Source organism: Cydia fagiglandana, chromosome 1, assembly GCF_963556715.1.
Source record: "Cydia fagiglandana chromosome 1, ilCydFagi1.1, whole genome shotgun sequence".
Taxonomy (NCBI): Eukaryota; Metazoa; Arthropoda; class Insecta; order Lepidoptera; family Tortricidae; genus Cydia; species Cydia fagiglandana.
In genome coordinates, this window is record NC_085932.1 from 6519445 (window position 1) to 6542342 (window position 22898).

Genomic DNA, 22898 nt, shown 5'->3' on the forward strand with positions numbered 1-22898 from the left:
ATACCAACTAATTTAGCTGGGCCTTGGGTAGTTAGGGTAATAAGTTATAAGCAGGTCAATGCGTGCTGGTCGGCGGTTTCCGTCGGTGGGCAAGGTCCGGCTGTCAGTGCACTCGGTGCACGCGCACTGGGCTGGTACGATGGTGCGTCATTGGGTCACTAACACTGGCAGAATTTGTTGAGATTTGGGACTTGGCGTTAGACAGGGTTGCATACTATCCCCGCAATTGTTTAACTTGGTCGGCGAACACATAATGCGCAGAGTGCTGGAAGGTTGGCAGGGTGGTATCCGTGTTGGTGGTCACCTAATCAGTAACTTGCGATTCGCCGATGACACGACCATAATAGGCGCCAATGAGACAGAACTCGCCACATTTCTGAACAGGGTCGAATTATTCAGTGCGCAATACGGCCTCCATATCAACCGGAAGAAGACAAAGCTGATGTTCATCGACAGAGCTGGGCAGATGCAGAGGACGGGGGAACTGCGTGACCTGGACTTGGTAGAAGACTTTGTCTACTTGGGCTCGCAGATATCCAGTAACGGAGATTGCATGAAGGAGGTCATAAGAAGGTCACAAATCGCAAAAGCAGCAGTGAAGCGCTTGGAGAAGATTTGGAGAAACAGGAATATATACCGCCACACGTTAGTCCGACTTATGCGCACCCTTATCTTCTCCATATTCCTCTACGCCTCTGAGACATGGGTATGGAAGCCAGCCACGTGTGAGAGCAAAAATAGACGCATTCGAGATGTGGTCCTGGCGCAAAATGTTGGGCATATCCTGGACGCAACGCCGCACCAACGCGTCTATTCTCGAAGAGCTACATATTACCACCCGGCTTTCAACTACATGCTTCCAGAGAATGTTGACCTTCTTTGGCCATGTGGCCCGCCAAGACCCGTCCAGCTTTGAAAAGCTCGTTCTGGTTGGGTGCGTCGAAGGGAGAAGGAGTAGAGGCAGGGCTCCAACTCGGTGGTCTGATGCCATACGCGACGCTACGGGCGTCAACATCCAGGGGTCAATACAGCTGGCCCAAGACAGGGGGGTTTGGAGAGCGGTGGTGAAGAACTGCACTCCTGATGGTCACGACCCTCAGCCTTGAGGAACCGACTAAGAAGAAGAAGATTTTTCATACAATGCGCTACACACTTTGCAATAAAAAATTATATCACGTCGGTGGCAAACAAGCATGTGGCACCTGAACGTAAGCGGTCACCACATATGGACACCTGCAACTCCAGAGGTGTTACATGCTCGTTGCAGACCCTTTAAAAACCACGGTAAGGATAAACACACTTTACGACATTTGCATGCGCTTGGCCCAGGACAGTGCGGCTTGGAGAGCACTGGTAAAGAGTGCCCACAATTGTCACGTCCCTCAGCCATGAGGCTACGACAAGAAGAAGAGAAGACGAAGTCATCAACCCCAGATGAAACACGGCCGTTTTAGGGCTCCTAAACAGGAAACTATAATTTCATCATGTTCGTCTGTCCGCCTGTCTGTCGCAGCCATTTTTTTTGGCATAATAAAGGCAAGGCTATCTTTGTAAATGGTGCTTGTGATAGCTTCTGAGTTGTTTTATCAGCTATTTTGGATCAATCTGTATAAATACCGTTATCCCGATTCATTTAATTTTTCATGTAACTGACTAGTAGGATATTTATCTGTGCACATTGATCAATGCCCAAGTTGGTACGTGTGAAATTTCAGAATGGCAAGATGATGCAATGTTGGCGCCATAGTTCAGCAACTTCCTCATTCGTTGGGACTAATGTAAACTTATCTTATTTTATAATTCTTAAGTTTTACATTGCAATCCTACTTCACCATAAATGGCGATTATTTTCCAGATTACAGTTACTGAGAACTGGTAATTGCCAGCTATTTGCCCCGCACCATGTTTGCGGCAAAAACGGCTCATACCTATGATGATGGAATGAATATGGAAGGTTCAAGATCGCCTTGCGTCGTGCTAGTAGAATACCTCTCCATTAGACGCTGCATTATGAAGTTTATGAAACGTATAAAGATTCGTAGTTTTTTTTTATTTCACGTCGGATTCGGTAGCAAACAAGAATCAAGCATAATTGAATTTTGATCACTGTTTTCAAGCATCCAAGAAAGTAGCAACATTGTTCGAGCTGCTGAGGTGAAAAGGTTCTTTGCTTATAAAATACCCAAAAAAAGTTTAATTCTCACGTTCTCACTTTGAACACTCCGCTAAATCTTAGGTACTTCAGGACGCTATTCCGTAATCAGTACAATACTAAAGGGTGGTAGAGGTATTCCACCTGTCCAATTTCTTTATCCAATGTGCATTGCGTCTCACTATCTCATCAAGCAAAATGTGAGGCGCAAATACTCATTGGACCAACATATTGGACAAATGGAATTCCATCCTTAGTTGCATCATTTGAAATAGAGGCTTCTGGTGACCAGAGGGCTGGCCACTGTTTCGCCTAGCGTATTAGCATCGCTATACAGCGGGGAAATACGGCCGGCCTTCTGAGCACCTTGCCCGTTGACGGCGATCTGGGGCAAATTTTTTATCTATATTTTTTTAAGTTTTATTATGTTTGTTTATTTCTTTCTTTGTTTTTATCAATAAAATATAAATTTTCAAATTTGTAAAGTTTCATCTAGTGGGTTCCCCAGCAATCTGTGACAGTGTCGTAATAGTTGTAACGGGGTGATGAACGCGAGTCATGCAATATAATGTCGGCGCGTACTTTGTGTCAGGATGTAGGTATTCGTAAAAACATAGGTTGAAAACAGCATAATTTGTGTTACGTGTTACTCTCTAATAGGAGATATCCTTTCTCAAATGATTCACAATTTCAAGGTATTGAAGCGTCTTTAAGGTTTGTTTATAAATCAAAAATAGGTGTTATAAATTGAACGTGTTACGCGTTCTAAAAACGTTAAATTAGGTTATCTAAACACTCTATACCCGGAGGTAAAAACAGATGACGTGTTTTCTAATCACAGATTTCTACTGTATAGCCCAAACAATGAATAACCTATCGATTATAAGCACCTACGAGTACCTACATGTTACGTGGAAGCGTGGTGGAAACCAGGATGTGGAAATACACTATTTTATACATAATAACACTGCCGTGCTAACAACGTATGCAGTAATCGCAGTTGAAAAGTCATGCAAATGTTAATCTTGTTCTCTTTGAATAAGTTCTTTTTTTAAACTATGATTTTTATGCAAGCACTGCACATACAATAAGCAGGGCAGAACAGTGAGTCAGTCTCATCACTTGTCGGGACTCACATGGTAGATTTGTTAACAGATTTTCTTAAAACTAGTCCTGCAGTGGTAAATTGGTGTTTAAAGTTGCACCAACTCTCAAAGGATTATATCAAGTTAGTTATTTTATGATCGTGGAAGTAAAACATGAAACATTATGGAGCGCTACACGAACAGTGTTTTTATTATGCGCTTTATTTTCCAAATAAATTGTGTTCTAAAAATCTTTCTTTAGTAGGTATAAACAAAACAAAAAGATGCAGAGCAGTCTTTGATCAAATCAATCGATGTGAATCGCAAACATTAGAATCAGAGCTATGAAGTACGAAGTGGAAAATAAAATACAAACGGGATTGTTTATCAAGATTTACAGTTGTGTAAACTATTTGTTTAAACATTGAGGATTTTTGTTATAAGCTCGTTTTGCGCTGCAAATAACTGCGTATGCCAAAGCGGAATTTTATCATCGCAGAAAATACTGTAGTCAGATTGGTACTTAACTCATCTGGCTGGATTAGATGCATCTCTTTCATTACTCTGTAAAATAAATGTGTGGCAACCCGTTGTGGCGAGGGTGAGTTGCCATCTAAGAGAAGATAACGTGTCGTGTGAGATGCGTCGATTCCTGGATTATTATTGTCAAAGTACTGACTGTCAGGTCTATTTACAAATCCCGTCCAAGGGGGTTGTGTGAGCCAAAGCTCTCCAATTAGGTATCAACCCGCGCTTGGCATTCGTCCCTCTCGTGTAAATTGCGGGCCTTGTTTCTACTTTCCCGGAGGACGTAGGACTGTCTGCATGACAAGTAGATACCTATTTATATAAAGTACGATTAAAGTCCTGATAAATAGAAGCGCTTAATGAAAACGTACAGTCGCAGGCTTCTATATAATTAAGATCTTTAACAAAGATTGTTCAGATGCTTTTGTTATCTTGGCAATGTAGGAAATGGGCAGGAAAAGCTAATTTATTGACGAAATTTAAATTAATTTTCACTTTTTAATCAATTATCACTATTTACCATGTCCCTCCGACATATTAGGTTAATATACCTACATACGTAAAATAATGCGTCGCTCTTCTTTTAACTTGACCTCCCACCACTGCCATCTGTAGAGTCTAGATCGCAAATTCCTATCAATTATCCCAATAGAATTCTGATCCTAATTAATCTTCGGTATGCTATAGCAGTTCTTACCGTTATCAATCGGCATAGACGCATCAATTGGAACAATTTGCGGCTCTTAACATACTTAACACCAATTGCCTAATGTCGACTCAATCGAAACGCGCACAGATGTTTGGGCACTGCTATCTTCGGGTTGTATTCTATTACCAACCTTAAAACGTGGTTAGAAAGTGCAAAATTGGTAAATTTCCTACATACTGTTATTGTCGTTTCGTTTCGTCTAACACGTGGCTTGAAATTATACAAACAGGGAACGGAACGAGCAATCTTTTTACTTGACTGGCAAAGCCAACACAAATGCTACGGCTATGATTTTAGCAGTAGGAATGATGCTTCTATCCTTATTAGCTTATTACATAGGTTCTTGTGTTCCTCGTTAGATGGGTACTTATACGTAACGTAGCTTCGAGCAACTGTCGGAAGCCGGTGTTGCTCGAAGGTACGTAGCCGTAGCCAAACCTAAAAGTATTGTGCCAAACCGATGTTAATTAATGAGACGTCATTCGATTCATTTAAGCGACCTATGTTACTTTGAATACATTTTTAGCTTCCTTTCAAAAAGATGGATTACTAACAAAATAAGTAATAAGTAGGTAGTTAGGTTAAAGTTTTTAACATTTTAGGCAGTAGGGACTTATAAAAGTCATAGCCACCACTAGATGTAAGTGTACCGCGTCAGATTATTAAGTGCATATAATTATAATGTGAAAGTAGGATCGAATACCTATACGTTTCAGGCTTCAAATATCAAGAGCAGCAGTTCCCGACTAACAGGTTTAGAGGGCAGGAGGGGATAAACAAATGTGACATACTTGATGAAGAGCGTTTTTCCATCATGTGCAATGTGTCATTAAACATTCGAACAATTGAAAATGCCAATTCTCCGCCTATAATTGCCCTTTGTTCTATTTAATTTATTAATGTATACGAGCTTGCGCTAATGCGTAATATAATAGTTTTGATATAGAGCAAAAACCGAACGAATCAGGAAATGACTATCGTCACACAACTCATAAGCTTTGTTGCTATGTCGCAACACTCGCAACCGAATGATTCAGGGTTATTCTCAAACTGTGTTCAATCAAATTAATTATGCTTTCCTCTATTGATTCCTCATTTAAAAAGTAATTAGGTACACATAATCCAAACGGGTCAACTATACTCGTACCTACTGAAGTTACAGAATTAATATTTTAACTCTTTTAGTTGATCTCACAAGATGCTACCAGAGCAGAGACATACCGAAAATCAGACGGCAGGTCGATCTAGATACTTTTTACGTAGCTATGGGCAGAGCATAGCCAACCGAACTGAACCCTCATTTCGGTTCAGTTCGGTGAGTGATGGAAGATGGAAGTCAGTTCAAATGAGTGATGGAAAAGAAGGGCACACATACTGTACGGGCGGATCGGGCGAACCATAAAAAAACAACAGCGATAAAAATATGGCCCATTGTTGTCTTTAAATAAATAAATTGAAATTGAAAATGTTCTTACATTTGTCTGAGAATCACCCGCCTTCAAGTGCAATTAAATATGCCGCTGAGTGTACCGGGAACAAAGGAGGGACTTTGTACAGCACGTGGCCGCGAGGCGATGAGTAAACAGCGGCTGTTTGTTTATTTTCATAATATGTATTATAATACAAAAATAAAGTATAAAATACACTACAGTTGGCAATCATAGCATAGCTTGAAGTGGCTTGCTTGAACAAAAAAAAATTGTGAGTGATACGTACCTATATACTGCCATCGCTTGTTATCGCCAGTTGGCATAGGTATTAATTAATCTTTATTGCTGTGTCACGATTGTCTTAGATGCCAAAGTTTGTAAGTACCTTTAATTTAGGACAAGGCCTTAATCTTCGGGTCGGCCCACCGGGTATACTGAGGGGATGTAATCATGAGTATATTAAATACCAACGTGTAAAGGGAACTTAAAAGGGCTTCTGCGTTGGCAAATTAAGGGACAAAGCTGTCAACACATCGAATCCTTAGCACCGAAAGGGTCGCTAAGGCGCATTTGAGATCCCTAAATAATAAATAGGTATCTACTTACTTGCGTTTATGGGATACGGACCTTTAGTTCAATTCGTACTTAGGTACATATAAATATGAAAATGATTTTAATTAACAAAATGACAATTTTGATGTCAACGTCTAAAATCCGAATAGTTCACCTTGGGTTCAATCAAAGCAGCAACTGAGAGCTAGTGTAGTTAGGTAACCAGGATTAATGCTGAAAGGGAAAGGATAGAATACCTACGATCGGTATTTTTTTTTTTGTAATTGAGTAATTGATTTTGCATCAGGTGTGTGAACTTGTTTTTCACTATCAGTACCACCTAATAAAAGAACACCGTCTGTTTGCTTGGCTGACGGGTACTACAAACTATGTGTAATAAAAATAATTAAATTACCAAAATATTAGTCGTCGTTTGCTACCTACTTGCTAACATGAGTAACATATTAGGCTACGGACCTACGGACTCAAACCACTGGGAATTAAATATCTGGATAATACAGACAGACATTGTGCAATACGATACGACACCTTTGTCTCTGAGTAAGATGACTTACGTACACACTAAAAAGCGGAGATTTTAGCTGTTAGGTGGTTAAACCACTGGTGCCTCTTGTGGAAACCACATCAATGTAATAACCTCTTTAAATCATTAAACAAAGCAAGTACATCAGTGAATCAAGCACGTCCAATAGATACATCATATTGAGGACGGACAATTCGGTCAGATCGCGGTGTCCTTGCGTGAATCGCTTAATTTGTAGCGCGTGACTTAAAGGCCAATCCTATCGTAGTTACACTGACATCAGAATTATATCCAAATGATGTAATTAAGTTATCGTGCGTCTCACTCTCGTTATTAATATTCATATTATTTGAAATAATATTTTACATCATTACAAATGATTATTTGAATGTCATTTTGATGTTTTTTATGTTCACTGTGAACTTCAAGATTAGAGTAGATCAGTAGGGCTAATATGGTAGGCTCTTTGTCATTTGTCACCATGCCTCTGACGTTCTAACAAATATGTAAGTGCGAACGTGACGCATTGCATGACAAGTGATAAAAAAGCGATCATGATATAGGTACAGAGGTCAAAAAATAATGGCATCATAATACGTCAATGCAGAAAATTTGTGAATAAATGCACTAACATGTTTATACGATATCGAATATTAAAACAATAGCAAACTAGTGTCGATCATAATTGATAATTATTATGATTGTATGTCATGTATAGTCAACATCATCAAAACAATCGTATCATTTGCGTCCTATTTACTATTTTCTGTGTTACACGAGATAAACGATTTGCGCAGGCCTTGTTATCATTTTAAATATAAATATGTGTTTTAGGTAAATGTTACAATCGGACGATCATTACTCATTAGCAACGAGTAGGTACGATCGGTGCGGTAGTGAGTAGGTACCTACTATGGTAATGAGTTTTTATAGGTATTTAATGAGGTTACGACATTATTGTTTTACTTTTATTTAAAGATTAAATTTACTAAAGTCCGTTTGAGCTAACTTTGCAGCGGCTTGGAACGTGGCTTGGATTGAACAAAGTGAGGGAGTAACGTGTCATTATAATCGTGATATTTTCATAGAAATTTGACAGTAACATTAACAAATCAGATTACTTCTAGATTAGGTATTCAATCATCGCTTAAAAGTTTCACGTCGATAAATCGTCAACTTAGAAAATTCAGAACTTAGATCATCTTGATCAACATATAAATTAAGTAACGAAGAAAATTAGAAAATTACGGAACTTCCAAGAAATAAATTTTAAGTCTTTCTGCCACCTTATTGTAGCGAATTAATGTAAATATTAATTTAAACACATATATTATCAAATATATGTAAGCAGAGTTTATTTAGCACAAGGGTAAAAACAAGAATCAGAAATCAATAACCACGTCAATCACATATTTGAAATGCATGACATGTTTTACAAATGAATGAAACCTCCAACACGCCCTCTTAATCTTGGACGACTTCCATCAAGTCTTGAACAAAAGACTCATGCTTACAATGTGGCAATGCCTTGGTAAGTACATCAGCAGTCATCTGCTCAGTATGCATATAAGTCAACTCAATGACGTTATTCTCAATAGTCTCGCGAATATAGTGATATCTAACGTCCACGTGTTTAGATCGTTTGTGGAATACTGGATTGGTGGCCAGTTTAGCAGCAGACTGGTTATCACTATACAAAGTAATAACCTAATGTAAATATTAATTTAAACACATATATTATCAAATATATATAAGCAGAGTTTATTCAGCACAAGGGTAAAAACAAGAATCAGAAATCAATAACCACGTCAATCACATATTTGAAATGCATGACATGTCGGTCAGGATTACAGCAAGGAGTACATACTATTTTACAAATGAATGAAACCTCCAACACGAATACTTCAGGTCCCAGTACATGTCATCTTGACACTTAAGTCATTGTCAATAGAGGTGACAGCAAGGTGTCATATCTATTGGGCATTAGAATGTCGAGCATTAGCATGTCGACGTTTACCTTATGGCTTATACCTATATAAGATGTTAAGTAAACCATAATATGCATTTATTCTAGTAGGTAAATAAAATTAAAAATTTAAAGATAGTATTAAGTTTGAAGCTGAGCTGAAATCAGACTCACGTCATCGTTTAAAATATACGAAGGAATTCATGTCTATTAGACTAGGCAGGAGCCTAGCCACCATTTTGCGTAATTTGATATCGAAATGATGGTTAATAAAATGAGCTTTCGACTCGTCTGCGGTTTTTGAGCTATTACAATAACACATCAACCGGCCTAGCAGAAATCTATCCATGGACCTTACACACTTGGAGATTTGGTTCAAAGTGGAATAAACTGTTAGCAATGGCTGTAAGACGCTTTTCTGGCCTGTCGAGAACTGTTAATAAATCATGAGCGAATTTCATTACTTTTTTTGACAGCTCATGACATGGCTAATAATGTAACAAAAAATTGCGGCGGTCTTCAACCATTTTCTTACTTACTAGAATAGGTACGGTCAAAAATTATGGACGAAATATCATTTGATATTTACCACTCGGTTTTCGGCGAAGGAAACCATAGTGAAGAAACGGTATTTCCCAACAGAGCCTAGTTTTTGCCTCTGGGTTGGAAGGTCAGATAGTTGCTTTCCTAAAATTAGTGTCGATTTTTTTTAGATTAATAGTTTGTCGAGTGGATTCTATAAACCTTTAGTACCTAAACCGTGGCAAAAACCTGGGACCACTAGGTATTGATGGGAAGGTGTTGACCTAGTCCGTACTGTACGTGGGACATAGGTATTTCAGACGGCCTGTCTCGAAAATAAAAAGAATCGTTATTTTGCCTCCCTATCGCTCAAATATGGCAGAGAGATTGAGAGATCGATAACGATAATTCGATTTTCGCACTATGCCCTCGCGGTTACGTAGTTGAGTGTTGAGTGTGCCCCAGCCGTCCCACTCCCAGGCCAGAGAACCGTTGGCTGGTTCTCTCTTGTGTTGACACTTGTATTAACTATTAAGTAATGGACTTTAATACTTGACACTTGACTGAATTTTCATCTTTAAAAACATAAAAATCGCATCTCATCACGCGGCGGCGGCGGCATGTACTTTTATAAGCATGGGTCTGTTCTGTATTTTAGATATTTCTTATTTAGATAAATTTTATCTTGCCTATTAGGTACTCTACTAGTTATCGTTAGCTATTTGACCCTATCTACAAAATAGGTAGGCGTAACCTAGTTAAGATATTAAAGTTTTTTGTAGAGATCGCTACCTATTTTTTTACTCAGTTTTAATAATTGCGTTACACAATATAAAGTTGTTGTGGACAAAATAATTTATTTTAATATATATACGATAACCAGAGCTGAAAAAGGGTGACCTTGATAAGTAAAAACATTAAGTAGGTATAAGAATAATGTAAACATCATCATCATCATCATCATTATAATTATTAAGAGCCCGGCTCTTGTCGGTGGAGTAATCGCCATTCCGTTCTGTCTGCCACTGTTTTAAGCTCCTGACACGTCTCTAGTCTCTACGTTGATAATGTAAACATTAATAAGTATTTTTTTATATAGTAGATACATACAAAAGTAGACTACATACTACATTCCACCATTTGATTCGTTAATGTAGTACAGCGGTACTGAATTTTTTTTTGACGGAACCCTTTTCGAAAGCGAATTACTTGATGGAACCCTACATTGTACGTATTTTTAACCTAACCCTACATAAAATTATTCGAGGCGACTAAAGCATAGTGTTCTAAATTCTTGCGGAACCCCTGCAGGGGTGTCGCGGAACCCTAGGGTTCCTCGGAACACACTTAGAGTATAGCTGATGTAGTAGGTTAGGGGCCAGGGGGAATTATTACATTGTCGATGGTAAGGGCATTTTCCGTTCATTAATTAGCATGGTTTAACACACTTCGTGTCGCAGAGAGCGCGATCACAAACAAGGACATGTCATGCACAGTCAACGTCAAAAATATGTTTACACTTTTGCTCCTTACTCCTTTGTAATAAGGCGAAAAATATAAACATATATCTTTGACGTCGACTGTACCCACATGCTACACAGTGGCGTAGCTAGGGGGGGGGGTCGGGGGCGGCCCGCCCCGGGTGTCACCCATTCAGGGGTGACACCCGACCGTGAACAACAGTAGTGCCACCTATAAAAATTCGTAAAATGAAAGCGATGGAGTAAATCCTAAGCTATTTAACATAAATTACATTTACTCTTTTTAAATATATTTTGCAATTTTGATTGTTTTTTGGGGTGACACCCACAATTTCCGCACCGGGTGCCACCCATGCTAGCTACTCCACTGATGCTACATGAATACCAGACTACATGCCAACATTACATTGCAAGCACTTAACACACTTTACAAGTAAATAAAAAGAATCGGAAGTTTTTCCACTGCGCTTATTCTCTACTCTACAGGCCGCTTGTCTGAAGAGCTATGAAGCCAACATGAGGGTACGGGAGAGAACACTAGAGTTGTACTCTTGTATGTACCTACTCGGACTTTCGTTGAAAACCCTGCCTAATGTAGATTTAAAAGTTTGCAAGGCTGATCGGAATCGTCTGAACTTTAGATGTATAATTTTGTAGAGCAAGTTAAATTTATAACTTCATATCATTACCATATGTATACCTACTTGCAAAGTGATTTCGTAAGAGTCAATAACTGCAGCGAGAGAGCGCGGCCATATAGGCATATAGGTACCTACTTACCTAATAAATACTCAATGCACGTGAATGTTTTGTGATTTTTAGGAAATTAGAGCTCACTTTTCGTTTCATTCAATATGCATAAGCTTAAAATGTTCAGGCATCGCAGGTTACGAAATATATTCTTAATGAACGAAACGAAAGTCCGCCGTGGACTATTTCTATTCTGAACTAGTTTATTTTTACAACCGTAAAGTTGTCGTATGCAGAAGTTAACCCCAAAATAGGACAGTTAATTTTCAAGCCGTAAGCACGCCGCCATGTCCGCAGTGCAATAAGTGCGAGCGAAACAACATTGCGAGTGAAAGAGACTTGCACGATGACCGAAATCAATGTAAGACCGCGAGAGGAATATCTCGCCTCTCACCTAACCGTCGGTACGCGCGCACCGAAAATGCACTCGCCGGCAGCTTGCACAAGTACCGAAATCGATGTGAGACAGCGAGCGGAATATCTCGCCTCTCACCTAACTGCGCCGGTACGCGTGCACCGAGAACGCACTCAATGGCCGTACTAATCCAATGTTTATATAAACTTCTCTTTATCGTATTGATTGTTACGACTGTTTTAAAATTGGAACGTTTTTTAAGGTACCTATGTCAAAGATCGTGCTTGGATATTTTCGTAGGTATGTTAAGCGTTGCTGAGATACACATTGTTACGTCACTAGCAATGTATTAGTCAATCGATGACAGCGTCTAGGGTTCACAAACATTAAACAGCTGTGGTCTTTGTTCGTGGCTCGCCAGCGACTGGCGGCCAAGAGAAGAGAGCGGCAGCGGGCAACACCACCAGTCAGTAGCACACCAGCCTCCGTATCGGCTTCACGCTTAACGTTTCTGTGACACTAACCTACTGATCCTATCGAATTAGGATAAATTATTATCTGTGCAGTGTCTGTGAATTTTGATTTGTGCATCGTGAGAGTTTCAGGTAATTTAATGTAGTTGTAGAGATTTGAATGAATATAGAAAACAAAGACGAATTTGTTTTGTGTGCTGATAATCGGTGTCAAAAATAACAATGTCCTCAAATCCTTTCAAACTTTCCTGCTTTCTTTTTTTGCATTTCCGCAGAATTATCTAAAATAGTGGGTCATCAAAATAGAGAAGAAAAATCATGCGTGACTAATATTTAGAAGATTTAATATGATGTGAAGACGGGAGAGTTATGTTATCAAATTAAATTATGTTTGGCAATGCATCCTGTAATGAATGAGACCATTTTAGACAATGTCTCTCGAATAATAATATAAAAACAACTCTTTATAAACTATGTAGTTTCATAAGTAATAGATTTAATAGGTACTATTAGTTTCATAAGTAATAGATTTAATGTATTAACTTTGTCACTACCCTTTTTTACCTTGATAGTGATACGTAGTACTATTAGTTATTCTGTGGTGATATCTAAGTACATATATTATAATTTATATTCATTCCAAATGATGTCCTTTTCTTTTAGCAATATGTAGAGTCCTGTACAGAACGTTTTGACAGTTGACACTTCGTTTCATAGTGTCTGTTTTCTGCAGGTATCCAAGCCTAACCACGATTACAATCTCTAATACAAAACGCCAATCGAAACTTATGTATGGAAATAGTCATGTTGCTACGTGGCATCTGTCATCCCGATACATTTCAACTTTTCGTTTAGCCTTTGCACGATCTTGGCTAGGCCCCCAGTACCTAATGACAGAAAGCTGCGCATCCGCAATAATCACGCTCGACCCAGCAAACATTTTAAGTATTTTTTCCTAAGAATCCTAGGCTCGAAGAAGATTTTACCAATTTAAGTAAAAATTACGTCCTAAGTCACCAATAATTTTACGTATTGTACACTTTTACTTTCAAGTCAAAATATAGGGACAATAAAACGTAAATTTCACTTCATAAATACACCATGAAGTCAGGGACTTATGGGTCGAAAATAAGGTGAAATATCAGGTAAAATTAACCTTGAACCCTGACCAATAGGTCAAATCTACTAATAAGGCATTTTAGGTGTATTTGCGACGTAATTATTTCTTATACGGGGACTATAAAGTCACGGACTTAATGGTTGAAAATAAGTCGAATTATTAGGTAAAATTAACTTCGAACCCTGACCAATAGGCCATATGTACTAATAAGGCATTTTAGGTGTATATGCGACGTAATTATTTCTTATACGGAGACCATAAAGTCAGGGACTTATTGGTTGAAAATCGGTCGAAATATTAGGTAAAATTAACTTCGAACCCTGACCAGTAGGTCAAATGTACTAATAAGGCATTTTAGGTGTATATGCGACGTAATTATTTCTTATACGGGTACCATGAAGTCAGGGACTTAATGGTTGAAAATAAGTCAAAATATTAGGTAAAATTAACTTCAAAGTTTGAACAATAGGTCAAATGTACTAATAAGACATTTTAAGTGTATTTGCGACGTAATTATTTCTTATACGGAGACCTTTAGGTCGTCGATTTTGTGTCGATTTAGCTACTAATTTTAGGTAAATGTTACTTAAAATAGACCACAAATTGCGACCATATAGTTAAAAACACTTGTAAATTACTATCAACACCATAAGGTTGTGCCGCCATTTTCTTTCATTATAACGAGATGCTAAATATAAATTGCATAATTTAAGTTGTTTTATATCTTGTATGGTGCCATCACACGGTACTTCATTGTGCTAATATTCAAAATAAAACAATATTTTTGATCGAGTCAATACACTCACACACACAAATATTCAATTACAACACTCAATTACAAGCAAATATATGCATTTTGATTTTAGACAATGCTGAAAACTTTAATATTTCAAAAGCCCATCGATAGTTTTGTATGTAAACCTAACGTACTGCACGAAAAAATTTTCTGCGCACTAGATTTCACCGTTCTGCATCTGCGTAATCGGCCTAAATTATTTTACATGACTTAGTGGCCGCCATTATCATTGCACAACTTAAAGTTGTTTTCTTGTTAGACATTTTGTTTCTGAGTGAAAAGAATATATAAGCGTAATGTTTGTGTCTCTTTTTCTCTTCATCGCGTCTCATCTAAATATTGCCTCGCAGAGTAATTATATGGATAAAAATATGTCACCATCACGTCTAAAGGTGGTAAAGATTACCAAATTAGTACATTTCAACTACGCGGCACGTCGTAGCGACGTCGAATCCACGTCGGAAACATGACCTAGCGTTGACCTAATGGTTGTAATCACTAATTTACCGTCAATAAATACGTCGCCGGCACGTGCGTTTTTTCCCCATTTATGTCGCCGGCACGTGCCCACGACGTCGATTCGACGTGCCTCATTTTGGTCTCCTAAATTGTGCGACCTAAAATAGGTGCCTTTTTCGGAATATCGACCAAAAATGTTTGCTGGGGAAATTGCCTGTTGGAGCAAAAACCTTAATTCAACTGACACTGTCATTATGCCAGTAGGTACGCCTCGCTTAATAGAAGACATTTGCTCCCCTCTATCAAGAGAGGTGCCGTAATAAATCTCCTGCGAGGGAGGTTTTATTACAGAATCGAATAATGTATAGACAATTAGAATACAGATGTCGTAAGGTACGGTAGAATTCCACTATTACACCTACATGAGGCTTTATGGACTTACTGAGCCATGCTTGTAATCAATCAGGGGTTGCGAGCAATCTACACACAGAAATAACCACGCCACATAGGCGACATGACAATGATACATCCTACTTATATGAATAGGGACAATCAAGTGTAAAACAGTGGGTGCATACATATAACTTCTCAAAAATATGTCCCTCACACGCGTATTCGTAACTTGTCGAAATCGTTCAAGAGGACCTGCAGAATCGCGGAAACGTCAAAAATTTGACATATCTATCTTGTCGAAATCGTTCAAGAGGACCTCCAGAATCGCGGAAACGTCAAATTTGACATATCTATCTTACAAATATCTTTAAATTATCCATATCGTAACTTGCTGAGTTCTAGTAGAGATCTAATACATTTTCAGAATCGAGCCGATAGTTCGCTGATACCATAACATTCGCTGACATAAGAGCTATGGGACATATCGTTGCTTATCATGAATAGTGACACAAAACAAAATGAAATGCCATTCGATTTTAAATCTTACCAGTAAAAGATAGAATATTAAATGCAATAGCATTTCATTTTGAGTTGTGCCACTGTTAATGATAAGCGTCGATATATTTTTGAGTATGATGTGTGCACCCATATTTTACACTTGATTGTGCCTTACAAAGTTTCACACGCTAGCGTGGCTGAAACCACTATACCGCCATTATCGTTAAGCCTATTGCTACCATCAAAACGGGTTGTTAGTTATTTTCGGTTTCAAATTGGGGCAATGCAACTTTATTTTAGGTAGGTACAAAGCTGCAGCGAAATGTAGGACATACGATATTAAACTTTTTCTTGTAGCTCATATTTAACAAACATTTCGAAGTGTGAAACATAAAAGGCATTATTTTGCTAATTATAAGATTAGTAAAGGATCATTTTCTAAGCAAAGAATATCGCGACGTTGATTTTGACCCGCACCACAAAGCAAAAATCACCGACATCCTCCAGAAGACATTTTACATACTTCGACCACGTCCGTTTTGTACAGGTATCACACGATTATATTACAGAATAGATGCCGATAAGAACTCCTCAAGAATGGCCATAGACCACTGGATCCTACTACATCCAAAAATTTCTAGCTGTCTTAACCACATCAAAGAGAAAAATAAAGACCACCACAATTTTGAAATCAGCCTATTCGCACATCGGTCGTAGCTTCAAAACTCTCAGGAATCTATGTCTGTGATATTCATACAGCAGCTGCAGTTCCATCACTATATTCTTTGCACAATTTTGCCTATATAATGTAACTATTTATGTCTTATTACTCTTATTCTCGAAGCCCTTCAGTTAATCTCGTCCACGTCTCCTTTAACGGCGTTGTCATTCTTTATGCATTAAAAACTTGTTAAAAAAAATTAAAGCAATAAGAATTGCTATATGCTTTAAAACTTCTCAGCATCTGTCTGCATTCTTAAGTTTGTAAATCTATTTACTTTACTGTCTCTTCATTATCCACAAGCGAATTTTTTCAAAGAAATTGCTATAACAATACATAAGCCTGACGTAATGCGATTACATATTCAACAGAATCCAAAGTAGAATGTTATTGACGTAATATCTGTGTTATCTCGTAAATCATCATAAGAATTCTCGAACTGAGCAGATTCACCTCCCCCGACAAATGGATAACGATTGACAACGTCCAAAAACTTGACAACCCCTGTCCTGAGATAAATCTCGATGATTTATTGACTGTTTCTAAAAACCAATATTCCGTCGGTTTTTTGTTAAATTCTTCTTTTTGGTCTTTGTGGATGGAAATATTATATAGTTCGTTTTTTTAGGGTTCCGTACCCAAAGGGTAAAACGGGACCCTATTACTAAGACTTCGCTGTCCGTCCGTCCGTCCGTCCGTCCGTCCGTCCGTCTGTCACCAGGCTGTATCTCACGAACCGTGATAGCTAGACAGTTGAAATTTTCACAGATGATGTATTTCTGATGCCGCTATAACAACAAATACTAAAAACAGAATAAAATGAAGATTTAAATGGGGCTCCCATACAACAAACGTGATTTTTGACCAAAGTTAAGCAACGTCGGGAGGGGTCAGTACTTGGATGGGTGACCGTTTTCTTTTTGCTTTTTTTTGTTTTTTTTTTTTTGCATTATGGTACGGAACCCTTCGTGCGCGAGTCCGACTCGCACTTGCCCGGTTTTTTAGCATTAGAAACAACTCCACAGAAGCAAGCATACAGTTTTTATCAGGCTCTTTAATTGTTAATAATTATTGAATTATCTAATGTAGCATGGTCAATACATATTTACTTCAAATTATTACCGCTAAAAGTGCCGGATTTGGAACCACAAGCTTACTTCTGCGAAGTTCTTTCTAATGCCAAAAAAAACGAACTATAGCAACTATTTACAAGGATGGTGTACCTAATTATTTTAATGGGATTACAATAACTTGCCTCTTAATTGGGTATTTTTGTGGCCAAATCATTTATAATTGCGAAATCTTTTCTACTTGTTTACATCCGTGACATTCGATGTCTTTCAATCGTGTACTCTTTGCCAGTAGAATAAATTACTAAATACTTACCATTGAAAATCCGCAAAATCGTAAAGGCCAAATGGAGTCTAACGCTTTACTGTATTTTATTTATTATAGTGTTAGCAGTTCAACGACCCGAACGATAAAAGTAATAGCTAATTAATTTCAAGGCTTTCTGAAAGGAAACCCGCCTAAGTATTTGCGGTTCCAGCTACTTGCAGAATTAATGGCGTCGTAGGCTTTCTCTATGCATCTCTATGATATAAGAAATAATTTCACGCAGAGTTCCTCGGCAGAGTGGTCGGTTACGGACGAAAGAAGCGCCTGGGCTATAACCGCGAAAATCGAAGTTCGCAAATTGCGGGAATTTTTCTGTGTCACTCTAATTTCGCCTTCATTGGAGTGAAGGAGAAAGATCCCCGCAATTTGCGAATTTCGGTTTTCACGGTAGGGGCTCTGGCGTCCGTTGGTTCGTTCGTTTCGTTGGGTGGACGACGTTCGGAAGGTTGCATTATATTACTTATACATATTAGCTCACGGGAGCCGCGTAAAGGAAGAGAGGGAGAGGCATGCTCAGTAGTGTAGTGAGCGATCAAAGACTGATATGTTCATAATGATATGATTTAGAGAGGAGTCTTTTAATCTGAAATTTCGAATGAAGAAGTATTACAATTGTTCACAATTTACCTAAGATTAAGGTTTCCAGATTGAATTTTATTTACTCGCCATGAGCATTTGCTCAGTTGTTGGATGGGTTAAACCTTTTAAATAACATTATGAATAATTCAATTAAAATCGAGTTACAAATACATGCAAACAGACTTTTATAGAAATATAAAAGAAAATTCCAAATTCAAAAGCACAAAAATTGGTTTAGGCCCTTTTTAGCTTAACCTTGTAAGACCCAATCTTACAAGGTTAAGCTAAAAAGGGCCTAAACTTGACAAACGGCAGGCATGCTTACCCCCTTGAGATTTCAGTCGATGTAAACAGCCTCGTTTGTCATAATTTATTGTTTTGTTTTGTCGAATGAAAACATCTTTGTTATGCCTACCTATGGCACTTTACCTACTTTGACGTGAAAACGGTTTAATGAAAATATATTTTTGGAATTTCGAGAATTGTCATTTCATGATAATTTTTTTCCATATTGTTGATTAAGACCATGCAAAATTCCTCACGAACGTTATTTATATCTGAAACAGTCCTCTTAAATTGCGGCACAATCCTCCATTTGACTTAAAACTTAAGTACTAATGTTCAGATTCCCATTTGTTTTTGCTAAGAGCGTGGCCAGAGAATCCCAACCGTCCTGAAGGTGGCCGCTAGATTAGGCCATTTCTCTCATGCTTCATTACTAATGTACTTACTACTTTTGGGACTGGCCAACAAACCGGTGGCGGAAAGTCATTTGCGACCTCGTTCTATTGGATTGAAATTATAGTCCTGCGTGAAATGGAGCGTGTTAACACTGTTAACAACCTCAACGTGTGACACAGAGCGGCTACCGCGAAAACCGAAATTCGCAAATTGCGGGGATCTTTCTCTTTAACTCCAACATAGGCGTAATTAGAGTGACAGAGAAAAATCCCCGCAATTTGCGAACTTCGATTTTCGCGGTTATAGCCCAGATTTGGGACGAATACAGTTGCGTTTTTTGGGAAGAGGAAGTGAAACAATTGAAGTTAAAATCTTAATCAGACAATAACCATCAGTCTGTTTGGTACATATTACATACCCACTTAATAAAAACGAAAAATCTTTTACGCATACCGAAACGAAAACGTGGACATAAATAGGAAGAACCAAAAGAGGTAATCAATTTACTACCAAACCATGCTCGTTATCATTAACAATGACATTTTGGCGTTGACGTCCGAGCTAATGGTAACATTCCATTTCTAACCGCAGCTGCACTACCGGTACTGAACGCGTCGCTGTCATTGTCAATTTCCATAGTAAAATGAACAGTAGTGCAGCTGTCATTGAAAATGGACTGTCACGTTAAAGCAGCTAGAAGTAAATAAGTATAATAAATAATAATAGAGCGGCGATTATTTTACCAGTGACGTACGGTCGTTTGGTTTTGGATAAATACAAGTTTTTACGTTTGTACGCGCCAGAGAGTGTATGTAACGAACTGGTTAAATACTATTGTAAAATGATGTTTAGATTACAGAGACAAAGAAACGTTAACCCTCTGTGGATCGCCATTGTCATCACTCGGTGGTGAGTCATTGTTTCATCTGAGGGTATTGTATTTGAGAAGCGTTCAATTTCATTGATTCAGATAAATTCCAATATTCAAAATCTTACGCTGCATAAGACCTTTCGAGATGCGAAAAATTATTTAGAACTGATAAAGTTCTCCGAGAGACCTATAATACTATTAGTTATTCTGTGGTGTAAGACATTATATAGTATGATGTCTTACACCACAGAATAACTCATAATACTACTCTACTATCTCTCTGTCTATGATTGAAATGAGACAGTCCATTGACAAACTATATTAGTTATTCTGTGGTTGCGGGCTGCGTGCCGGCACAATTACACATGGGGTAATTTTTGAGCTTAAATAGTCAGACTTTTTAAGTTATTCTAGTTTCCAAACGGAACTAGGTATACCTACCGTGGAATAATTTAGCTCCGCTGGCTTACGTAAGGTCCCAATTCGGAACGTCACGGCAAAGGTTACAGCTGAGGTTAAGCTTGATCGATTAAGATCGAGTAGAATCGTTTACATACGAGTATTTTGATTGTAGACAGGAATAAAAACTATACTTTTTTATTCAATTATCTATGATTCAAACCCGCAAGATATTGATAACCGTTTAATATATTGATCTGATATTGTATTACTCACACTTTAACTGGCCGTTCTTAGGTACGTAATCAGTATCAAATTAAGAGTCACTTTATAAGATACGTATTCATATATGATATGATCCGTTTTCATTGCTCTAGTGTATAGGTAGAATAACTGTTACGCAAATAGCCACGGAAGCGGAGTTATTGTCCATTGGAAAGCGCGTCCATTCACTTAATGCTATTTCGGCCACGTCTTTATCGTGTCACGAGTCTAGATGCTGAAAAAAGTAGGCGGAAGAGAGACATATATATTAACAACAAGGATGGAGCAATATTTGATGACCTGTTTTATTTTAACTAAGTTTGTGGTCCTCAAGTACCTATAGACGCGTAAGTTCATCTATTTGGTGGTCTGAAAAAATGGACGGTTGCATCCAAAATGCCTTCATAAATGTTATACAACTGAATATTTAAATAATGATAAAGAATGAGTCTTTAGATAAACCGTCTTATACATACAAATGATCTAATAACGAGACGTCGATAATTTATACTGAAGGAACTTATGAAACGTTCTTGTTGAGTACTTGTTTGAAGTAAAACGTCGCGTGTAGCGTTCAAAAGATGTTTTAAAATTTGGAGTTTATTATAACAGGCTTCTATAATGCAAAACGTTTACGTGAACGGTTCTGTTCTTGAACAGTCACCGACTGAACGTTTTAACAATAACTGACATGCCCTAGCCTAGAGTCTAGACATCTAGAGGGTCATATATATAGTTTTGGCTGTTTCAGGCAGTTCTCACCAACTGCGATCAGCTAGAAGCGAGGCGCAATAAGGAAGGTTTTTCGTCGTATCATCATCGTATGTGATGTTCTCTCTTCAAAAAGTTCGTGATTTAGGATGAATATACTCGTATGCATCTCTTTCATTCGCATCAACTATTTACATTTACACGTTATACACCTAAGTTCCTTACCTGAGAAAAAAGTCGTTTGCGCCAGTCGATCTGTTGCCGCTAATCGGTCAGATCCTTTGTCCTGTCAGATATGTCAGATATATACTTATAATGTTTGTCTTAAGATATTTCCGTGATAAAACTGCTCATATTAGGGACATACGAGTAAGGTAAAGAAAGAAAGTATTTGGAGCAAAAACAGATTATGTCTGTGGGAACAAGATAATGTTAGCCCTCATAGCAACGATTAATTAAGTTGGTATGTGTATTAATTGCCTATTGCTTGAGATACTGGTACACCTTAAACACTAGGTATCCATAGTCAAGGCTGTGCTATAAAGCGGCTTAAGTCTCGTCTGGAGAATCTATTCAGGTAATTTACCTTAGTGGTAAAAGATTGCCGCCATAAGCGCGACGACAACGACACAAATTGGTTGGTTTGGATATATGTAATTAGTATTATTAAGTTGCAAAATGTTAATAGAGTTGACAAAGTCACTTAGTGAATCTGATGAAGCGACACGATGCCATGCATTATGATGCGATAGATAGAGGAGGCATGTGTGAATATTTGTTCAATGTTCATGTCAAAATATCGGGAACGATAGACGGTCATCCTTCTGTACTCTAAAGTCTGTGTACATTCGTTCTATTTTACACTGGTAAAAATAGATATTATCACTAAATAGTCGGTTACATTGTTCTTGGAATAGAAATGCATTTGTATAGGTATAAGTCTTGAAGCGTTTTATCTTATTCAGATTGAGTTAAAGACTGACCTGTAATATTATGATCACGCGCCATGTTGCGGAATTTCTCTGGAACAATTTTTTCATACTTTACTGAACTTGTCACCATAAAAATGAGAATAACAGCGCTCTCTTGACTATGATTGTATATTACAGGTCAGGCTTTAGGTATATATAGGTATATTTTAGTAATGCATGCAATGCAAAGAAATACATTTATACCTGACTATTTTCTTTTTACAACTAATCGAATTGGGCTATGTTCATTACTAGATTTTGTAAAATAAATAATATATGTATGTGTGTGTGTGTGTGTATGTGTGTGTGTAATAATGTATGTATGTATGTGTATGTGTGTGTGTGTGTGTAATATGTGTGTAGTGTGTGTGTGTGTGTGTGTGTGTGTGTGTGTGTGTGTGTGTGTGTGTGTGTGTGTGTGTGTGTGTGTGTGTGTGTAGTATCTGATCCTTTCGCATTTTCTCAAAGGTTAGCTGGAAGAGATCCCTTT

General features: G+C 38.0%; 2 protein-coding genes across 2 annotated transcripts in view; both read left to right on the forward strand.

Moving 5' to 3' along the window:
• Nucleotides 1-253: 253 nt before the first annotated feature.
• LOC134671675 (uncharacterized) lies at nucleotides 254-916 on the forward strand. Its single transcript, XM_063529502.1, has one exon. The coding sequence runs from the start codon at nucleotides 254-256 to the stop codon at nucleotides 914-916; it is 663 nt and encodes a 220-aa protein (XP_063385572.1).
• An 11588-nt stretch (nucleotides 917-12504) lies between these two features.
• LOC134680057 (ATP-binding cassette sub-family G member 4) overlaps nucleotides 12505-22898 on the forward strand; it is a 52407-nt gene continuing 42013 nt past the window's right edge. The window contains exon 1 of the mRNA XM_063539066.1: nucleotides 12505-12679. The gene's annotated coding sequence lies outside the window, so the exon portion shown is untranslated. The remainder of the gene's footprint in view (nucleotides 12680-22898) is intronic.